We start from the raw sequence: 23,833 nt of genomic DNA on the forward strand, positions 1-23,833 counted from the left end.
GTTAACTGACAAAAAAAAAATTAATACTGCTACCCAATATTGATTATAAAAAGGCAAACCATATATAATGACTCTTAGTTAGGAAGCACACTCTGAGATCCTTAAAGCATTTTTGCAGTATTGTAGATGAAATTACACTGCAGCTTTACAGTAGCAGTACTAGTAAGAGATGCTAAATTTTTAACTCTTTGCTGAAGCAAGACATTTTGGTAACTCTCACCTTCACTGGCAACTGGAAATACTAATCAAACCTCAAAGAGAAAATCATCTTGAGCAATATTGACAGAGATGATGTTGCTTTTTATTGAAGCTGAGTAACAAAACCTCTGGATTAGCCACTACCACAAGCTCTCCCAAATCTGCACACCAGTGAGTGGTGCTGCAGTTTCCTCTCCCTTACTCCCCCATGCAGTGAAGGCTCCTTGGGACAGGTTTGGAATATCTGGAACGACTGAAATTGCTTTTTTGGAATCAACACGAATTGTAACAGTTTTCTATGCTCAAGCAACCCACAAAAAAAAAAAAAAGGAAATCAAACACCTCAGTGTTTTCCTACAGCACCCAAATACTGTCTGCTGTATTTTCCTTTCCTCTGATCACAGCCACAGTAGAGACAAGCCTCACAGTATAATTAATGATGCTGTTAGACAGAAAGGAAAAAAGCTAAATGGAGTCAGACTACATTCTGCATTAGGGAATAACATCAAGTATTTATCTGCCACATAAAAGACAAGCAGTCTGCTGGAAAAGAAGATTCTGCACTTGAAGAGGACTTATATAAAACTGGACATTAATGCAACATCTTTAAACAATGGTATTTAAATATCAGAGCCAAATATTTCAGTATCTTTTGACAAGAGTAAAAGAGTCAGGATATAACTGAGTGGGAGTTACAGTACTGCTCAACTTCTAGAAACTCTGAGTATAGACAGTCATTTTCTTCCCCTCACACTACCAGCCCAGAGGGATGTGTGACTCACCAGGATCACTCCCAGCTGCACTGTCCTGTACTCACATGAACTGGCCTCTGTGTGATACTGAAGGTGTTTGCTCATTTTCATCCTTCTACTGCTTTCTATCACTGCCTCCCTCCTCCAGTGCTGCTCTTTATGCTGTAGAAAATGTATCAGTGGGAAACTCAATGCACCCAAAAAAAGTTTCTGAAGAGATTTCACGTGGCATTACAGCCTGGAAGGTGTCCCAGCTCCAGGAGGCCCTGGGACTTTATGGCTACTGTACCTGCTGTTTCAACTCTGTGTCTTAAAACAAAGGCTAACAGTATTTCTGCATTTCAATTAAGGCTTTTGAAACATTATCATAGGAGGGTAACACACAGTGGTGGACTAAAACATCTTCACAGTCCTAAGCAAACACTGCAGGCACATGGTAAGAGATGATCTGCTCTGGCAAGACCCCTCCCAATGCCACCCTTCTGCCTCCAGAAAACACTTCTTTTTCAACCCTGTCTTCACAAAATCCTCCACACAAAATAACTCATGGAGCACATATTATGTATTTGTTATGTAAAACAAATTTTCTAGCTGTCCTCTCTGAGTCACTTCTGGGTTGGTTTTTTTTCTTTCACCAATCTAAACACAAAGCAGACAGGATGGGAGGAGTTAGCATGAACATTTAAATACTAAAAAAGAACAAAAGCATTTCAGTACAGTGAACAAGCTACAGCTGCAGCATTCTTTCATGCTATCTTCTAATCTTTAAATAAAGACAATGTTCTAATGTAAGTCATTTCTGTGAAATCTTTTAGCTTACAGGGAGAGCATTTCCTGTTTCTAGAACTTCAGACCTTCAGGTATTACTAAATAGAAAGTCAATATACTACTGATATTTTATTCATGAGGAATACAGTTGTTGAAAATACAATTATCTTCTTGGCCAAACAGAAAGAAACACACAACACCATGTATGTTGCAATACTACTCCTGCTACCAACAGAAAACCAGAAAAATATTTAATATATTCCAACTTGGTCCATAGAATTCAATTCCTGTAACTGAACTATATGTACTTAAATTAACATCTTATAATGCAACACTTAATGGAACACACTTTTAATACAGCTCTGTTTACTACACCCTGCTAGGGGAAAAAAACTGCATCTCACCACAGAAATCAGTGTATTGTGCATCAGTTGTGATGTCACTTGGTTAAGTAATTCTCCACCATGGACAGCCCAAGTACAATATCCAAAGAAGAGCATTATCCCACAACTCTCAACATGAAGCATTTTTGAGCTAGCAAGTACCAAAAACCCCAAAACCTTTAGAGATTGAGAAAGAACTGCAACAGATCAGCTTGCAAAGAAAGTTCCCACAGGTTAGTGAAAACTAGGAGCAAATCCCATAATAGGAAACAGAACCCCAGTACTTTCTAAGTCCATATCATGACACTGTTCTCTTTCTCAGTAGTAAAATTTAAATCTTTTCCAGCTCTCCAGCAGTAAGAAGCAAAACTCCCCTGTTTAAATTCACTCATTAGCCTTTTAATTGCCAGTCACCAGCCAAAGTCTAAAGCAATCTCACTTGACCCCTTCAACTGACTTCAGAGTTCAGTCTCTCAAGAGGACACAGTAAAATATCCACAAACAGCAGAAAGCAAACATCTAACAATATCTAACACAGGCAAAACACTAATTCTGTAACCCCACTTACAAAGCAATACAACACCCTGACTCTCATTGCTAACTTCTCAAGCTAACTTCTTGGTTTCATAAAGATAAACATTTTCCTTCTTCTGTGTCAGTCCCAAATTAGTGGTCTTCAATATTTGCATTCCAAGCAAAAAACAATTAGATGGAATTTAATTTTGCTGCAGTTGAAACATCTTGGAAGTGTAAAGATATTTACACAATGCAAGGCTTTAAACTAAACAAACCTTTCCTTACTCATACACAAAATGAGCAGACATGTTTCTTCTGGCCTTTAAAATAATATACATTCATCTCTGAGAACAAATCTGATTGTCTCAGAATATTTGCCTCAACGGATATTCTCAGGCTGTTCTCTCTTCCTTTCCCCCTACATGTTCCCTTTTTTAAAACTCGATTAGAGGAACATTTTCCAGCTTTCAGACAAGATGTATAAACAATGCTCCAACCACTTCTGGCTATTAAAAATTCCATAGAAGTTTTCGTAGGAGGACATCCTTCTGAATAGATTCACTTCACAGGGCAGAAACAAACTGTATCTACACTAAATTCCACCAGTAAAACCAGCTGGGTTTGGCTGCTCCCTTAACTACCTTACTGTGTTAATCTGCTATTTAGTCACTGCTGAGCATGTTCCAGCATAGGAGCAATGACACTGCCATTAAAGGGGGAAATAATCCTGTACACAATATCCTTTCACACACAAAAAAATCACCAGTTGGTGGTATGAGGAATCTAGGACAGAATCCATGGCTTGCAGAGTTATTTTGAGTTTTCAATCACAAGGGACTCTGTGGCCAGAAATCACATTAGTGGCCAAACCCAGAAGAGAACCTCCAACGCACATCCATCATTCTCATTGTTTAGCTGCTGGAAATCACACCATTACAAGATGTTCCTGAAAACATTTTTTTTTTTTCTTTAGGATAAGTGCATACTTTGCAGGAAAGTTACAGTAAAGATATTATCATTTTGTGCTTCTAATAATAGGATGGGGAACCCTAAAAATATTATTACCACATAAAAGTACATTTTCAGGATTTTAGAGGAAATTGTTTCCCTCTGACCTACTACACCTTCAAGATTTTTTCCTTTTACTTCAGCTGCAAAGCAGGTTTATTATATCAGTGGTACATATTCGTGTACGGTTTTTTTTAAACAGACAAAAGCATAAAAATTGGAAATACAAAATACATTTTTTGTTTCATATAGAAAAAGTCCAGCAGGATGACAGTCGAAATCATCTCTTGTAAAAAACAAACAGTATTTCTTATAGTCCATAAGAATTACTTCAAATAAGGCAAGACTATGTTTTTGTTCTGGCCAGAAATAGCCTTATATAATTTGTTAATGTGTTAGTCTCTCTAGTCAAGCAGAAAGCAGGCAGCTGCAAAATTGTGCAAAATCAGGGTCCAGTTAACACTGATTTGGAGGGAAGGAAAATTTTCCCAAAAACCATCTTAGTTCAGATATCACAACTGACGTGCCCTGCCATGGTACCACCTGCAGATGTTTCTGTCTATGGAGCACAAAAGGCAGAGGAGGCAGCAGCCAGAGCAGATGTGTTTTACAAACTGGGAGCAGAGAACACGAGCACCAACAGCTGTGCAGGGGAACGGGACTGGAGAGGCTTCCCAGAGCTCTGCATGAGCTGCTAATCCTGCCCGGGAGCCATGGGCTGCCCTTCTAACAGCACCAAAGCACAGAGAGGAGCAACTTCCCATCCTCACCTTCCTGCACAGATACACCCACTGAGACAGAGACATACAGATACACTCCACAGAAACTGCAGAGCCACCTCTCTTGCTGTTTAGCTCCTAATTAGGCCTCTGACACAGATACTGGCCATTAGAAAGCAGGGTGTGTTTCAGTTAATGAGTATTTTTTTGTTACTGTCTGTGCTCTTTATTTTCATGAGCAGGCAGTGTTGAAGATCATGATTATATTATACCGACCTCCTTTAATTCATTTCAATGTTTTTATGTATTTCCATTAGGAAACCAAATGTTTTACAGCAACTAAATGAAAGAACCACTTTCAATCACATAAAGGAGCATCACTTGGGGAGAAAGAAGAAAAAATACAGGGACAAGGTCTGAGCAAGATGTCACAGGCAGTGAGTTGGCTCCTCTGTGTTCCTGCACTGCTTTGCCATTCAGTGCCTGGACCCTGTTGTTTCTGAGTTGTTCCTTTCCCCAATTCAGCAGGAAAAATGGTTTCACCAAGGGACCACAGAATTGCCCAAGACAACAAAACAGGCACAGCAGAAACCCCTGGCAGCACAAAGGTACAGGGGACAGCAACCCCCTTGAGGTCGGCCAGCCCTAAAACCAGCTTAGCTCAGCCCCAAAACCCACCCTTACAGGCTGTATTCTCTAAATACTAAAAGTAGTTCAACCTGATATTAATAATAGATAAGCATGGATTTCCTTTCAGAAGAATTTTTCTTTTGAAGTCACTCCACTCTTGCTTCAAGATCAGAAGATGCTTCTAGGCCAACTTTTCTTTCTAAAATATGTAAATACAAATTACTGAATATGAAAAGAAAGCTGAGTTTAACTTAAAATGTTAAGTCTCTTACCCAAATACATTAATACTTGCATTAATAATATAAAGTGTTAAAATATGCATATCCATGCATATTTAAGAAGTGCTGAAAAATGTTATGCCAGCTAATGTGGAAATTAAAAAAGGAGATGTTGGCCACACAGTAGTGGTGTGTTTCAGAGAGGGCTAAGAACAGATTAGCACAGATACAGGAAATACTATCCAACATAACATGTGCCTCCAGCAGCATCAGTTACCAATCACTATTCAGGAATTCTGGTGAATCACCATTCTGATTTCAGTTGTACAGCTACACACTGTCACATTATCACATCTTAACATCACAGTCCCCTTCCAACATGGAAAACAGTAACATTGAAGTAATGTGGGACAAATGCGCTGCTGTGCTGTGCCAAGCACTGTAAATAAAAATGCACAGTCCTGTATTGTCCTGCTGCCTTAGGGACACTGGGGCCATCTATACTGCCTTAAAATTCTCTTACTCTGCTTTCAGCTATTTAACAAAATGATTGCACCTGATTTCTTTTCTGCACAGCAAATAATGAGGAAGGGTGATCAGAACCAGCTTTGTGTAGTAATACCACCATTATAAACACAGATATCACTCCTCCAAAATGAAGTGGCCTCAAGCTTTTTCTTTACACTGCATCAAACCAACAAAATACTGTCAAACAGAAACAAATTTTTTCCCCCTCCTCATTATGTATGCTGCAAGGCAGAATCTCACAGATAAATAATTTCGGGAAAGCTCAGTAATCATTTTCTCTCTGTGGAGCATTTGTATGTGCAAAACTGGAGAAACAAATGGGGAACTTAGGTAGTGCCATAGCTGAAATCAAACAAATTTTCTCTGATGTTTGCATTTGAAAGCCTTTGCTTATAGTACATTTTATTTATAGTATGCATTAACACAAATTTAGTCTTTACAGAGTGGAAGTCTGCAAATTCTGAATTTCTTTAGTACACTTTCATGGCAAGATTCAGGTCACAAAAAATTTTAGCACCCCCTGAGGAAAAGGATGATGCAGCAATAACACATGGGGAGAGCATGGATAGCAGCTGACAGCACATTATGTATCCACTGGCAATGCAGAACAACAGCCACTTTTCAAGTGGGAGTCTTGGGAAGGAAATCAGGGCTCCCCCTCAACACTATATAGGAGGTGAAAGGAACAGATCACCATGCCAACTATGCACAGCACAGCTCAGTGTCACATTAGAGATATCATGTCTTTAGCTGAAACCCTTCATTCACTACAGAGCAAAGAAAGGGCAGCAAAAGAGCAGTGGATTTTGCATGCCTGCAGCAAAAAGAGAAAATTCTGAATTTAAAATGTGTAGATGCAATAGCTTTCCACAAGTAAGACCTTTTAAGCCACACAACAGAAGCAGAATGTGCCTTTTAACTCGGGGCATTTGTGGTTTTGCCCAATACAACTGCAGTGTATTACTAGACAGAATTATACAAAGAACTGGATGGTCCCATGACTAATTTCTATGACAGCACAGCTCACTTCTGATTGAGCCAAGCATACAGACAACACTGACAGGAATTTAAAAATACTTTGTATCTTTAAGCAACTCTTTGGATGACCAGCACAGGAGAGAGACCTGCTCAGACTGCAGATGGAAAATGGGAGGAACAAGTGGGAGCCCATACAGACTGGGAAGCTGGAGAGCCTCAAGTACTGCAGCACTGCTCAGGCTTTGGTTCTGTGGTCACTTCAGCGTGTTTGGGATGACTCCCAGCAGCTCCGTAGAGTGTGAGACAAAGCTTAAATTACTGACAGGAAAAGAGCAAATTACTCCTCTGTCAAATTCTTTTCCTTGTCAGTCAGGAGAGGACTCCTTCTCCCAGCCATCCCAAGGAGAATGTGTGGATGAAAAGGAAAGAAGGGACACTTCATCTCCCACTGGTACATGACTCCCAGTAGTCTCTGTGAACAACTGGACTACCCAGACATGTCCTGCTGCCAATCTAGACTTCTTTCAGCTCCAGGATCCAAGCAACTCAGATCAAGAATGGGGCAATTCCTCCTGAATGCAGAGGTCATTTCATCACATTCTTTGTGAGGAAGAGGCAAACAAAAACACTGATTCCTTTGGCTTTCGAAATGGCATGAGAAGGAAAAAAGAATAAGACTGTAACATGTTTCAGCTTTACCCTTACAGAAGGGCTGTGTTTCCCCTTCTGAGGAAGCGGCTGGCTGGCAGGTACCTACATTTTTTCCTAGGATAGATCTTGGAAAATAGACTTGAAAAGCAAACACACCAGAGTAGTAGCAGACATTCCTGTCAGATCCATTTCGAATAGCAGCCTGGAAAATTGACAGGAATGTCGCTGAGCAGCTGCAGGGGGGTCCTGGAGCCCAGAGCCTGTGGTCAGCTGCCAGCAATACCCCCAAATCCTGCTCAATATTCAGGCACAGCTCATCAGACCTACGGTGTTCCCAGCAAAACAGCTGGGCTCAGCCAGGCTTTCTGTCACAAATTTCCAGTAACATCTACTCTTGGCAACGAGGGATCTGCTCACAGCACTGCACTCATTAGTGAGGAGCATTAGCCGTTACTTAGGATTGCCGGCTGTTTCTAAAGCACACAATCCAATTTTCAGAAAAAGCAAGGCAAAGTTGATTTTTCCTCTTCCCCCACCCCTGCCTGACACAGTTCTGGAGTTAGATTTCAGAACAGTATTTATTGCAGAAGCTTTCTATTTATTCATTTTCCAAGATCGGTTGCACTCTGAAGGAGGTGGAGCCGGATTTGAAAGCAATCTTCCTTCCCTGAGGAATGTCTCCAAAGGCAGCTATGGAGAGCCACACAGGACTGCTCATCTATCAAGTAACTGCTTGAGCAGCATTCATATTCACCCAAAACAAGACAGATTCCAGGATGCACAACTCTGTGAACATTGTGGCGTCTGATATAGTGTAAGCCTTTGAAATTCCTGCAGTCTCCTCCAAAAAAAGTAACCGTGGTACCTGCTATGGAAACCAATGAGCTGCAGTGCTTGGAGAGAAATGCACTACAGCTAATACAGTACCTTGCTGCTTGGCTGTCTTAGGCTTGAAATGCTCCAGTGTCTTACTGTTACATCAACAGGCCCATTGGTCACATTGCCTGAAGTCTGAGAGGGCACAGAGTCAGTCAGGAATTTACTCGTGGATTTGTTGGTGAAGGAATAGCAAAGCTTCATTTAAGACTGTGAAACATTTTCAGATTCCTCAGAAAAGAGTACACACAGCTTTTGTGAATTGTTGGTTGCCATCACACCATGAAACAATTAGCTTGACAGGTCACTAATTCAGATATAAAAGAGCTTTTTATCTGGCCCACTGATAACAAGCCTGTTGGATGGATCCACTTACCGTAAGGTCAAACCCCTGGTCTCTCATTCTTTGCTTGGCAAAAGCCCATCAGCAGTCACACCAAATCTGCCTCACCATGCTTCCAAAATAGAGCACACTCCACATCTGCTGAAATTCTTCTAAGTACAGACATAAGTTCTATGTTACAAAAAGAAAGGTTTTTCATACTCCAGGCAGACCTCCTGGCATTCTGATCAAATATAAATACATTCTTCCTATTTAAACTTCCCCCAACTGTTTCAACTAAATCTGCTGAAATATTACATTGCCCTTTCTAAGCTGTTTTCTCTGCCCCTTACTGGCAAAATCACTGCATTCCTTCCAGAGATCAGTGAAAAATAATCTGAACACATAATCTTTTGTACTTTATTTTCAAGTAACTTAGTAATTTTTTCTCAGCTAAGTACCTAACAAGAAAAAAAAAAAATCACATCCATACAACTTCAAATATCTAAGCAATTTAGTGTTATTACTCTCAGTGTCTCTGAGACTCAGCATTTTCCCTGAAAATGTAAGCAACTAACAGGGATTTAGCCCTCAATCTTGTTTTTAAGTCCACCATCTCCCACTGCTCCTATTAATAAACGTTTTTTTTCTAAGATTTCCACTTCATCCTGTAGTGCTCAAATACTAAGTATTTTTGTTGACTAGGAAACAATTAAGTAGGACTATGTGTTTTAGTTCTGTGACCCCTCAACATGACACAAAAGGTAACAATAAAAGAGATCACTTCCTAAATGGGTAAAACCAAGAGCAAAGCCTGGGTTTTCACCTGCACATACCAGTTCCATTGACAGTGTGGTCAGATGCAGCCTCTGCTAAGCACCTTTCCAAAGAGGCAGTGCCTTCAGAGCAGGGCTCTACCTGCCACAAGCTTTCATTATACAAAGACAAACTTTGTGTAAGACTGAAAAAATCTGACTCACATTAACATACTTGCAATTATCCTAAATTTGCCTTAGGGCAGCCAGAAATACCAAGCTGTAACTTCTGTTCAGCAGTCTGCAGCACCAGTGTCTGCAGCTCCAACACAGCTGACATACTGAACAGTGGGAAAACTCCTAGTGCAGTTCAGAAATCTTCTGTGCATCATAGACATGGACAATGCAGCAGTGAGCACAAACCACCTGGAGAACACCATCCACAGGTAAACTCTTCATTGTTTTAATGATTTCCTGAACACTGAAAAAAGTGGCTGGTAATAAAAGAAGGGGCACTATTAAGCCTAGATTTTGCCTCCAATAATTCTGACATAAATCTACACAGGCAGCAGTCTACAGTCCACTTGAAAATCGTACAAAAACTACTTCTAAAAGATTCTTCAATCATAGCATCTATTCTACATTTTTAAATGTCTTAATAAAGTGGATTTTGAAACTTTGTTGAGTCATTTGAAGATCAACCAGAACACCTAAGTGCCATACTTAACTGACTCTGCAGATGTTTAACCAGGATCTCCAAATGTCCAGAAGCTGCTTCTGAAAAATTACACTGTGGTCCTTTAAAGCAAAAAGGTCAACAACAACAAAAAAATTATAACAGTTTTCAATCAGGCTATTAAATTCCATTAGATCTGACTGCAAGTATTTTGTCATGAAGTTCACAACTGATATGACAACATCTAGTTTTTCTCTTTTTGAATTCTTCCACATTCTTTGCAATGTCTTAACATACACTGAAGAACCTCAAAGCATCATTAATTACGAACTAAGAAAGTCCAGCCATCCTGTGTTATCCTAGCTAAGAACTTATGAAAATAAAACCTTACCATAAATTTTCCATTTTACATGCCAAATTGGTCACTAATGAAATCTAGAAATACTTTATACTGATTTAATGATGATGTACATGCTTTCACTAAACCCTGCAGCATGCAACTTTGCACAGCACACATAATATGCTCGTACTAAATAGATGACATATTTTCCATTAGAAATAGCAGCAATGGAAAATGACAACTTATACAGCCCCACAGAACATAATCACAACATTGTTCACCAATGCCTGCCACCACTGTTAACTCTACCCCAGAAAGTCTCAAGAGGAAGCTAGATATAGTACCAGAAGCTGATGAACTTCCAGCTGTAAGGGGGTGGGAGAGAAAGGAAGCAGACTGATTAGTTGAATAGATTTATTGTATGCACATATTCTATGCTAAAACCCTGTATCTACTTCAACATACACTTTTTGGAGTCATTTGACTGTTCACAATTCAAATACAGGAAAATGCTATCAGACTAACATGTGTTTGTTCAGCAGGAAACCCTTTATTCAAAATGTAAAACGAGGGAGTGAAAAGCCAAAACTTGGCTAGAATTGTTGTACTATTATTTCTCCAATGTGAGAAGGACCTTTTGATGTTCTCCCATCACATTAGAAAATCAGATCTCCTAAGTCCATATGAGCTCCAGAGAAAAACACAATACAGTAAGAGTTGCAGTGCAGTGTTCTCTCCAAATGCAAGACATTATCATACTACTTTCTTCAGCTTAGCTGGCAGATTTTATTCTCAAGCCACAAATATTTTCTTCATTTTCCTTATAGTGTGTCATGAATACAGCCAAAACATCCTAAAGCAAATCTGTAAGCCAAGTTTCTCATTCTAGTTGCTATATTTTAATGGTCTTTGACATTGGCAGAGTCTACATAAGACCAGTTTTGCAAAATGCACTGGAAGTTGACCTGCACTTCAAGAAAACAACTGAGAGATTCCTTTAGGCTCTTCACAATTCACATAAAGAACATAGCCTTTAAAAACTGGGAGAAAAGAACTCTGACTACCATCTTTACTAAACAAGAATAAATGTAATAAATAACCATGTAATACTGGTTATTTAATCCCTGCAAATGTAAAAAAAAAAAGAGTAAAGCAAATTATTTGCATGGTATTAATTTAAAATATTGTATGCAAAAGAAGGACATCACAGATGTTTTTGCATAGCAATTGGTTTGTGTTAGAAGTGTTCTGCCTTCTAAGCACAGAGCTTGTCCACATTTCACTTCCACTCTGAAGCCAGAGATCAGCTCCTACTTGCTCAGGAAGGAAAATAAGTTGTTGTTGCTGTTCTGTTCTAGCACTGAGGGGCAAAATGCCAGGCTATCCCACAGCCAACAGACCCACTACAAATCTTCATCCTTTCTTTTTTCTTTTTCCTCAAAAAAAAATTAATATCAACAACCAATTAAGGCACATGGAAAGAAATGCAGAAATCCAGGTTATGTTTGAGACAGCAATTATGTTTTAAAATTCACATCACTGTCAGTATTGATGGATATAACTTACAGTATTTGAAGTATCTTTCAGTCAATCAGGGCTTATAATTTGTATACTATTGTTATTAAACCTCTTAAATTAGAGTAGTGTAATTACAAACTGATTGAGTAATGACAGTCAAAATTAAAGGCTTGGAGTAACAGTAAAAGAACTCTGAAATTCAGGCAGTTGTTTGATGGACTCCCTCGGCAAGTTAAGTTCAGAATGAAGATTAGGAAAGGAAGTAGATACCTAAAAGACAAAGTTGGAAGTACCAAATATACCAAAGGCAAACCAAATTCTATAGAAATATATTAGGCTTCTCCCCTTCTTACATCCTTAGGATCTGTAAAACAAAAACTAGCAAAACACAGCATAAGTGAAATTAATAAAAGCAAACCTGTTGATCTACTCCATGTTGTAGCATTACATACTGCACCAACACTGTAAAGAGAGTAAAAAGACTAAAAACCTTGTACTGTGAATGAGAAAACAGCATCCTCTGCCATTAAATAATTTGAAAGAACAGGCACCTTCCCATTCCAACCAGTTCACTTCATTTCTGTTTAAAAAATTAACCAAAAACTCTTAAATGACTTCAAGTCTACAGCAGAATCTGAAGGCGTTTAAGTATTTCAGGATGGGATTTATGGCAGAGCTCTGAAATGGATACTCCTAGTTCCTGTTGCTTTTACTGGAATACTTTTATGGAGAGTCACTTTTTTCCCACCCTACCCTTTTCCTTTGCTGAATTTCCACACAATAACTTAGATCTGACCATCACCGGACATCTGAACGACAATAAAAAAAGTTACAGCTGGGTCCTGTATTAGTCCCAGCTGCACTGGATCTTTGGCTGCCTTCAGAAAACAAGACACTCAATAGGAAAACAGTAGGAGAATTTCTTTTAGCAGCTTACCTTCAAATAAACTGGTTTTTTGTATGCTGTTACAACAAACTCTTTTATTGCTCAATGTAAAAGGTGTTATTCTTCCTATTTTTTACCTCATTTCTAAAAAAAAAAAATTAAATTAAAAGAAATTAAAACTTCCTTCTTCAAAAACTTTTACTACAAAATGCCAGAAAATAATCATCTCCATATGCTCTTTCAAGTCTAACATACCACAACGGATTGATCTGCCAAGTCCACCCACCCACAGGCTCTATAAACTTGAGAGTATTATTTGTATTTAATTTGGATTACCAATTTCACCCAACCTTTCCCCTTCATAACACGTTACTTTTCTATGCTTACTTACTCAGGTAGAAGATACAAAAGGAAAATAAATAAGTTTTTAGACTAATAGAAGCAATACCATAATGCATACTCTCTTTACTTTGAATATCAGTGGATTCACAGCGGAAAGACTTGAACCAGTCTTTTTTTATGCTTGCTCTTATAAAATATCACCTAATCTTTTAAAACATTCATGTGATACTATGTCATTTATTGGTACAAGACCAAGACTAAAAACACTGCAGTCTTTCCAGCTTACATTGCACAAAATGAGAGTGAAGAAAGTTACATGTATTCTTATTAAAAAAAAATTTAAAAATCACTGGGAGTGGGGAGCTTCCGCTCAGATATTTAAAAAAAGAAAGTTTCTATATTTAATGCACAAAAATCCACTTCCTATAGCCAAAAAAAAAAATCAAATCCATATGCTCCATTCATCTATGCTTGCTAAAACATGTACAGCAAACTGAAATGTCAGCTGCCTAGAAAGGCTGATCACACACAACACACAGAATACAGGCTTTAGACTCAGCCTGAGATTCCCACAATTCTGAGATTACAGAATTAACCAGCAACATCTACACAAAGAACAAACTACTCCCATATACCTGGAACTTTTTAATCTCTCCCTTCTGTGACTGCCAATGTTTTCCTAGACACAAGAGCCAATTCCCTAAACTTTGACTAGCCTTGGCTACCAGTATCAACTTCCACTTACAAAATGGTTAATCTGCAAACTGCAAATCAGGGATGACAGCAGCACAACTGATAAGAGATGGTGGGAACACGAGCACAGATACTCTCCCTGTCCCCAGATGAAGGTTGGATGCTGCTTTAAAATGCTGCTACTACATGATACGATAATTTTAATGACTGAAAGGGTATAGTAGGTCAAAAGAGAACAGCAGAAGAGGAAGTAAAATAAAAACTCTATAGTAACATAGTTGCTTTTGAGTCTATGAACATTTACTTCTATATTAAGGACTACTCATTTACGTGACAGAGACCAAATGCAAAGTGAGTTTTTCCCAATTAGTATATTTACTAGGTTTACAGAATATAAGATTATAAGAAGGATTATTTCAGCCTGATAAAGGCTCTTGAAGGCAAACAAAGTGGTTGTTTTGGGTGGGTTACAAGCAGAACCCTTTCAGTTAAAAGAAAAAACATTAAAAAATTTGAACCAAAAATACAAAAAATGTAAAGAGAGAACCACAAAGCACTGTGAGACTTCATACAGTGAAGTCCAGAGATCTATTCACAGATGTGCTACAATGGCCCATCAGCAGGCAGGGTTTGCACACAGCAGCTCCTGCCTGGATCAGAGCCACAGGAGAGGGGCCAGCTCCTCCTGGTCTCTCAAGAAACACTGAGAATGGTCCTGTGCAGGACTCAGCCCTGTACTGTACACAGGAGGAGTTTCATGGTCAGAGAATGGATGTACAGAACTTGCAAAGTTCTTCCCCAAGAATGGAGTTTCTCCTTAACAGAGCCACCATCTCTTCTTGCAACCACTGTGGTTTAACCTCAACTTCCTGGGAAAACAACTTTCCTCCACATCCCCTGGCTGGGCAGCTACAACAGCGGAACAAAAATATGCAGCAGCTTTACAAATTCAAAAATTTCATTTGCAAGTGGTCGAAGCCGTACTCAGAGTACAGGGCCTGGTGGGAAAATTCCTCCTCGGTGCAACAGAATGACTGGGCAGGAAGTTCATTAGGACAAACTCACTTGAGTAAGAAAGACAAAAAAGAAAAAAAACTTACTTGGAATCCGACTGCTGAATATAAGAAACACTGCCTCAAGCAACCATAATTCCTTATTTTTTAGAAACTAGTGCAACTACAAATACCCCTTTTGAGAATTCCCCCTCCCTTGTAAGTAAGGCAATGGGATTTGTTTATGTCAGAATTTGACTCTACAGACAACACTGATTGTGAGCTAAACAAGGACCTTATTAAGGAACATGATATCTACAGTACATGAAAGCAAAAATGTAACAGCAAATAGACTCTTGAATACTTGGAATTCAACAAGAAGACAGCATCAATAGTATTTTGCAATATGAATCAGATATTGAAACAAAAAAAAATTTAAATCTGCATTCTAGAAGTTACACTAATGAGGCAGTTGTATAAAAACCTTAGAGGTGACTCATTAAGAGATTACATCTCACAGCTCCTCTTAGAGAAAACAGTGTGAGGCAGTTCCCTTACTTGCATATGCTAATTTTTTCAGCCTTTTTTTGTGCATGCATGCGTGTGAGAACAAGAGTAAGCACAAGAGACATTGGCCACATTTGTTTTCCTACCCATCAGCTCCTTCTGCCAAAGTACACCTTGCACAGCACTCAATTTCCATCTCATTTGACTAAGCAGATGATGTTCCTACAAGCTGTGTGAGAACTAGCAGCTGGATAGAAGAGCCACCAAAACGAATTCCCACAGTAACTGTGAGCTTCTTCCATACCCTGAGATCAGCAGACTCACAGTTCATAATTCTCACACAGCTTTTTTGTTTCATTAAGACACTCAATATATTTCATTTAAAAAATCAACACTGGTTCCTCCTTTTTTATTAAGAACTTACATTAAAAGATCAAACCAACCCCTTGGGCATGACAGCAAAAGCTAGATCTGAATTCAGATTCAACTTTCACAAATGGACCAATCTCAGATTCTTGTTGAAGAATTTTCTTATGGAATTCAGAAGAATTGTTAGTAAAATCAACAAAAGATATCCTCATTGAGACAATTTCCATTATGCTGCTAAATAACAGAATCAGTTTCAGTTCTTCTATACACCTGGCATAAAACAACTTTTTTATAATAAACACCTGAAAATTAGGGTAATCACTAAAATCACACTAAGAATGCCAAGCTGTTGAAAAATTAAATCAAAACACCTTCAAATCCTAGATGAGATTATGAGTTAGATTTATTTCCCAAGGTTCCAGCATGCAACATTTCCTGTTAACTCCATGTGATCCTACTGAATTTGTCAAACACATTTTTTTCCCTAGGAAATACTAGATAACATTAGTGTTTGCCTCTCAACATGTCAACCTTGACTGGAAAACCTATCCACTTATATCATACCAATTTAAAAGCACGTATCAGAAATTGAATGAAATTGTGGAGCAGCTATGTATCACTTATTTTCCTTAAATAAACCTTTGTATTAGCAAATAATGTACTTAAAGAACCTCAGAAAGTAATGAAATAAATGTGACACAGATGTTCACCAAAAAAAAAAAAAACAAGGAAGAGAGAGAGAGAACAAGAATGTTTTTACTTCATAGCAACCAAATAGGTCAAGCCATTTCCTTCTTCAGGCAAATCTCAGAGGACCTCAGAACACATGGTTTTCTACCAGATTTTGTACATCTATCCCACTAAGAGGAAACACTGCTGTCCAAAAAAATTTGCAATACTAAGTTTTCCCATGAAGTTGTTGAAATTAAAAGAAGGAAGTCATATGCAATTAAAAACCATTTGCTAGATGTTAAAATTATACAAATGGTATAAATAAATAGACCCTTACTACCTCATTTATACACCTCTCCTGGACAATACACTGCTCTAAAAGAATGCACAGTGAAGAAGTCAGAAATGCCAACAGCACATCTGTTCACACAACTTCTCTTTTGCTTTTATAAAACAAAGTAAAACACCACGTGTTCTTCACTTCCCTGGGATCCCTGCCTCGCAGTTCTATACACTGACAGGTTTTCCTAACAATCCAGCTGCTAGGGATTTATTTTTATCCTCTGTGAATGAAGCACATGGTCATTAGGTCCAAGCTCTTCACTAAAATTAGTGCAATTCTTTCGTACATGCTTAAGTACTCGTGAACCACAGGGAGACAAAGCGACCAAGAAATCATTAAATATCACATTACTTTAAAAAGGAGGAAACTGCCACAAAATGCTAACCTGTGTGCTGGCTGGTCCCATGCAGAAGTCTACAGAAAATGTGATCCCATAACCAGATTAAATCTATTTGTGCATCCAAATGGGAAATTAACATTGCATAGGAAAACATCTCATATTTTCTAAGTATGTCGATATTCTTCCATTGCCCTTTCACTGCTATTTTTATCAGAACTTCTCTGCAGACTATTTTTTACAAGCAATAAATTACAACATCTTACTATTTACTTGTCAATAACCACTGGGGATGCCAGCATGTGTCCAAAGACATCAAAAAGAGGAAGTGGGTGGAAACAACATTAAGAGCTGTTTCAGACTCATTAAGCTTAAGATGACAATTACGCAATCCTAAGATGTCAAACAAGCCAACATTTTAGCTGGGACAGATGGTACTGGATCCAGAGCACACAGAGACACACACTGCTGTGAGTCACCAGTTTAAATACTATAGTTCCACTCTTATTTGCAAATTTGGTTATCCAGCAACAAGATGTAGAGAGGAAGATAGTGTTAAAGCAAACACAGGGTCCTGCAAATCTTCACCAAAAAAATTGGAAGTAGAAAGATCATCTTCCAAATCAAAAAGCAAGTAAGACAGCAGGAGGAAGAGATAACTTCTTTGAAGAAGTTAAAGGGAAAAAAAAAACAAACCAAGATTTCAAAAAGAAAAATATAGTAAACAGTACTAGAGGCAGCTGGCAGTACAAAGAGGAGGAAGAGAATGTACTGAGTACAAGGGGTCAGGACAAGTGTGGAAAGGACCGAGGATAAACCCGCAGGAGATGCTCTGAACTCAGAGACTGACTGCAAACAGCTCGTTCCATGCTTTCCAACGAGGAAAAGAGATGAGTGATAGTTCACATGTTGGCCTTGGAGTCAAAGATGGGCTGTATAAAGAATCAGAATAAACCATTTTTGCATTGAGACGGAAAAGAATGGGGCAAAAGATTGCAGCAGGTAGGATGGAGCTACAGTTTAAGTGAAATATTTTAAAGCTTTTCAAACCTTTATTGGACTAGGAAAAGACTTATAGGACAAAAAGATGGCAAACAGAATCATAGAATGGTCTGGGTTGAAAGGGACCTCAAAGCCCTTTTCATTCTACTCTCCTGCCATGGCCAGGGACACCTTCCACTATCCCAGGTTACTCCAAACCCTGCCCAGCCTGGCCTTGGACACTGCCAGGGATGGGACAGCCTCAGCTTCTCTAGGAAACCTGTGCCAGTGTCTCAGCACACTCATAAAAAAGAATCTCTTCTTAAAATCTAATCTAAATCCACCCTCTTTCAGTTTAAAGCCATTACCCCTTGTCCTATCACCACACACCCTTGTACAAGGAAGAAAATGGAGGAAAGACTTTTTTTCATTTTCCCTTGAAAAAGCATTCAAAATCCTAAAAATAAAGAAGGGGAAGCAATAAATATGATGGGATTGAAAAAATTGATGCAAACTGCAGAATATATCTTGAAAATCACTGTGCTGTCTCACCTTCTGCATCCCTTCAATTGGTGAAAGCTCTTGGAACTACAGTGATATTAAAAGATTGCAATATCCATTTGCTAACAGTGCTCATGGGGAGCCCACTTTCATGTGGCTGTTACTGTGATTCCCAGCCCTTGTTCTGCAAAATACACTCAGTTCCTGCCTGTAAATCCTACAGCTTTCTTTCCCAGCTGCAACAGCACAGACAGATGCTGTTACAGGCACACTGCTCCCCTAAATCCACGGCATGCTTACATTGCTGAGCATGTCACCAAATACCATTATATAACAATACATCAAGTTTGGCAACCAACCACCTCTGGGAACTCTATCAGCAAAAATTTCACATTTTCTTCCAAGTCACAGCTAAAAATATCAAACATCAGGCTAAGAAAAACTTAACAAGTTACTGCAATTAACAAACACAATTTCTGCCACCATCAAAAATAACTAATATGTAAAACATAATTGATAATACTTTATTATGACATTTTTTACTGCAGTGATAACAGATTAAATGGTTTTGGGCTAAAAATTAAGATCCTACTGAGCTGACAGGTAATCCTAAGAAATATGAGATTAGTGTAGCATGAAGAAATATCTATTTAGCAAACAAGAGACTTAGCATGCAGCGCTGCTGGCTGGCAAAAGAACACAAAAAACTAAATTATATAAACAGACTATCTCTGTATCTGCCCTTTTTCACTCCCTAGAACCGAGCTGAGTGGTCAATCCAACACTCAGGTGCATTTTTATATTCTTGGGATTTCCCCAACGTGCTATCTAAAATGACAAGCCCTCCTCTGACGGACTTTCAGGACAACTTTTATTTAAAACTACTGGTACAAGTTATCCACTTTGATGAGTACATACTTAACGTTCTTCTGCACTAAAACGCATTTGTTTATAACGAAAGAAACTCATAAAATAAGAAAACATGCAGAATTAGTCTTAAATGCAAAGCAAATGTCTATAACCATGAGGAGGCCTCATGGCTTCTGGTATCTTTAAGGTTTACCTTTGAAAGGGATTACAACATGGACAGAAGAGATGAGGCTGCTCATATGAATATATATTTTTAAACAATTTTAAAATTTTTTGCTAAGAAAAATCTGGGTCATTTGTTACATTTAACAGCTTTTACCTACAAGCAGGTAACTGTTTTGCCTTGCAGAAGAACAGAAGTCATCCAATAAGTCTGGTTTGGCAGCAAATCCACTCTCCCGAGTCCTCTGTGCGAGGATCTGGTCCCTTGGTGCCTCTCCTAATGAAGGACTGTCGACATTCTGTCCCCATCCCAGAGCCAACGTGCTACCTGGCACCACTGCTGGCAAACACAGCCAGCAACTAACAGAGCTTGGCAACCCAACTGCTCTATCCCAGAAGAGCTTCGACATTCAGAAACAAAGCACGGAGTTTGAGGAACAGTAGGGAAACCTCAATGCCATAATTAGTGCTATAATTTGGTCTATTTGTCAAGTAGAAGCAGGACTTCAACCTTCTGGCATGTGTGTTTAGGGCTCTTTGTAAAACAAACACACAGAAGCTGGTAAATACCCAACCCTGCAGTCTTTTTCCAGGGGAAAGGCACAGAATTGAATTGGGGGGACTGAAGAGCTGCTGGATGACTAGAGTCAAATTCAGAAAACAAACAGGAGCTCTATGCTGTGCCTACAGCACTGACTGTTTATACATTTTGACCTTTCACAGAGGATCACTCGCTCACTGTGTGACCACACCAAGAGCACCATTGAACGCGAGGGTCCCGGCACTGGCACCACCATCACCTGACTGGGAGCCTGTGAGAAAAGCCACTCAAAGCACACAAAATGTAGTTTTAAACCAAGTGGGGAGAGGGAGGAGGAGAAATTTCCTGCACTGAGCACACCACAGAGATATTTTAATCAGGACACAAAAGCAAGTTGAGCCAAACACCAACTGACTCGGATCATATCGCATCAATAATCCACGCACAGAGGCTCTGCTGAAATCAATGGGAGGCTTGTGTGGAAGTGGATTGTATAACATAAATGCACAGCCCTGTTCAGGGCTCCACATACAAAAGAAAAGGAGGTACTGAGAACAATTCCCTTAATTAGCATTTCTCTTCCATCGAGTGCTTCTAAAATAATAAATTCTAACTTTACACAGCTCTGTTTTCATTCACAGTTTTTATCAGAGGTGGTAAAACAACTGACCCCATTTGACAAATAAGAGAACTGAAGCATAGGATGCAAATCAAACTGATGAGCAGCGCAGCAGGCAGAGCTGAACTGGGAATAGCAGCTTACCTTCTGAATCACACTTTAATGTCCTAGATATTTACATGCTTATCTAGTTCAAGTCTCCAATTAGGGTGACTCTGTTCAGCCCTTAAATAATTTTGCATACTTCCTAAAGTACCTGTGCAGAGTGATAAGCTTAGCTGTAAAGAGTTTCCCATCCAATAATGTCAATTTTACGAGGGTTTAGAATATCCTGCAGAAGTTCAAAACACTGGGCTGCCCTAGTCAGGCTCCAAAGGGAGTCCCATTGCTCAGGTATCACAAGTCTCATTACTCAACAGCAATAAAGAATTTTAAAACAGGCTGTCAAATCCACACGCCTCCTGTCATTAAAGAAAAAAAAAAAGGGAAAAAACCCCCAAACAAAATAACAACTTGCCAATTCATTAGCTAGAAGCAACCTAACTCATCCTGGTGTTCCAAAGTGACAGCAATCCCTAAGAAAAAGCGAGATTGGGTCTCTATTCAAGAAGTCAGAGTAAAATGTCGTATAGATCAATTGCAAAACAAAACTCCATTCTTACTTGCTGGTGATTGTTTTACAGCAATACACTATACTGTAGTTCGCCCCAAAAAAACAACATGTTTATTAAAGTGGTATCAGCTTCACTTGCATGCTAGAGGTACAAATCAGGCTTCACATATAGAATCAGCATTTAGCTAAATGCAGACTGTGTCATCCCCAGGTCCTGAGTATTTGTCCTCCTATGCAAATCCAACTTTGAAATGCTTTACATCTTATGGAAGATTAATTCAGCAATATGTCCACTTTCTAGTTTACATTTTGTACGTTATTAAGTACTATATTACACAGGCTTAGTGCAAATAACAAGCATGTTCATTTCCCTTAACTACAGATGCAAGTACATAATACTGTGAAAATAACATATTTTGAGTTAAATGAGCTTTCTGCTCTTTACAATTACAGTGTTCAACTGCTTTGAATAATAACTTTTCAGGATTGGCTCGCTTTGTCTTTTGCGTTCCTTTTCCAGATTTTTTTTTTAAGAGTCAAGTCTATCACTATCAAAAAAAGCAGAAATGCCTGCTGAGAAATGGCCACATTTCCAACCCACTGCTTGAAGAATTATTTTTCTGATTCATCACAGCATTATTTTTTCAAGTTGTCAAAACAAACACCACACCCTCTTGATTTCCGAGTTCTGGGTAATTATATTTAGAATTAGCAAGTAGCACACAACTATTAATCATACAATGCTTAGCCCTTACTTTACCTATTTAGAGATCAGCCAATGCATTCAAAGGCCGCCTGTTTAGCATCTGGTTTAAGATATACCCTCATCGCCACATTCCGCACCAGCACGGCACAGACGGGCACAGACACCCTGAATACAGGGCAGGCCATGCACAGGCGATCCCTCTGCCCCAGGGCAGGATCAGCTCCTGCTCAGCCACCATTATCGCTGATGATACACAAGAACTGGTTATTTCAGGCAGCAGCTTTACACACGCACTCACAAAACACATTATAAATTAAAGGAGGGAAGCGTGTGGCACGTCTGCAGTGCTTTAAACTGGGGCAGCGCTCAAGCTGGTCTCCGAAAGATAAAAAAATACAAATAAAAGCTTCCCCAACGTGCGAGTCCGGATTTTCTAAAAGTAGTATCTAGCAAGGTTAACGCCGCTGCCTTTGGAAACAGTTCACCTTGTTTAAACTGGCTGAACCACCCCGTGATTATCACCGAGCCTCCATTAAGATGACACACACAAACAGAGCCCTCGCCGAGCTCAATTACTCCTTTCTCCGCTCCTACACCACCAGATACGGACTTTTTCATATTTCGCCCCTTCCCCTCTCGCAGCAGAGGAGCAGCAGCAGCAGCGAGCACGGGGCTGTCACGGCGGCGGGGCCGGGACCCGCCTGCCCTGCCCCGCCGCCCCCGGGAGCGCCCGGACCCGCCTGCCCCCGCCAGACCCTGCCCGGCCGCGGGACACAGAGCCCTCATTGTGGCCCGACCCCCGCCCGCCCGCCCGCCCGTCCGGGCACTGCTCGGTAGCGCCGACACAGCAGCTCGGCTCGGCTCGGCTCGGGGGCGCCGGGCGGGACGGGGCAGCACCGGCGGCAGGGGCCGCGGCCGCAGCAGCTCCCAGGGGCTCCTGCCGTCCTGCCGCCCGCAGCGCCGGCTGAGGGACCGCGCTCCCCCGGCACGAGCTCCGCACGAGCCCCGCACTCACCGCCCCCACCTCCGCCACCCTCTTCGTCCATGTTGGGACCGCGGGCAGGGCGCTCCGCGGCGGCCGCGGCTCAGAGAGGCCCGGGGCTCGTTCCACTCGCTCGGCGCCTCGCGGCCGCTCCTACTCCTTCTCTTTCTCCTTCTTCTCTTCTTCTTCCTTCTCCGCTGCTACTACCGCCGCCGCTCTCGGCTGCTGCGCTCCGCAGCCCCGTCCCTCCCCGCCCAACCCAACCCCAGCCCCGGCAGCCACCACCGACCGCCTCGGCCCAGCCGCCCGCCCCTCTCATGTGACCCGCCGAGGGGAGGCGGCCCCGCCCGGCCTCTCCGCCGCCACCCCCGCGCCGCAGGGTCGCAGCCAGCGCCGCGCTGCCCGTCCCCCTCAGCGCCCCGGCCGACCTGTGCTGCGGAGCGGAGCATCCTGGCTGCCCTTTGCGGTGTTCCCTCCCCGGCAGGTCCCGCACGGCGCGGCCCCGCAGCGCCGAGGCCCCTCAAGCGACTTGCCCGGAGACTGTCGCGGGTCGCCTGGGCGGTTGGGAGCGAGAGGAGCCTGGGCCGGGTCGCTTGGGCTCGTGCTGGCCGAGGTCGTCTTTTGGGGTCTGCAAGAGCCAGAAAATGTCTGCAGAGCCCCTCACTCTTTTGTGGAGGTCTAAAGACTCTTGGGAATTCTAAGGGGGAGCGGGAGGAGACTGGAAGGTGAGGGCTGAGTGGCCTGAAGCCCTGTAGTGAAGGGGGACGAGATGGGTTGAAGTCTCTGGAAAAGAGCCTGAGACATCTGATGTTTCTGCAGATATTCTGCTGGTTTCTTGCTCCTTATTCTTGTATCCGGTGCTGGGTGCTCCCCTTGCTACC

General features: G+C 40.8%; 1 protein-coding gene across 1 annotated transcript in view; it reads right to left on the reverse strand.

Moving 5' to 3' along the window:
• CYTH3 (cytohesin 3) overlaps positions 1–23,178 on the reverse strand; it is a 48,741-nt gene extending 25,563 nt beyond the window's left edge. The window contains exon 1 of the mRNA XM_036392246.2: positions 22,986–23,178. Within this exon, the coding sequence (XP_036248139.2) occupies positions 22,986–23,016 (31 nt within the window). The 5' untranslated portion in view covers positions 23,017–23,178. The remainder of the gene's footprint in view (positions 1–22,985) is intronic.
• Positions 23,179–23,833: the final 655 nt, after the last annotated feature.

The sequence above is a fragment of the Molothrus ater genome, chromosome 16, assembly GCF_012460135.2.
Source record: "Molothrus ater isolate BHLD 08-10-18 breed brown headed cowbird chromosome 16, BPBGC_Mater_1.1, whole genome shotgun sequence".
Lineage (NCBI taxonomy): Eukaryota > Metazoa > Chordata > Aves > Passeriformes > Icteridae > Molothrus > Molothrus ater.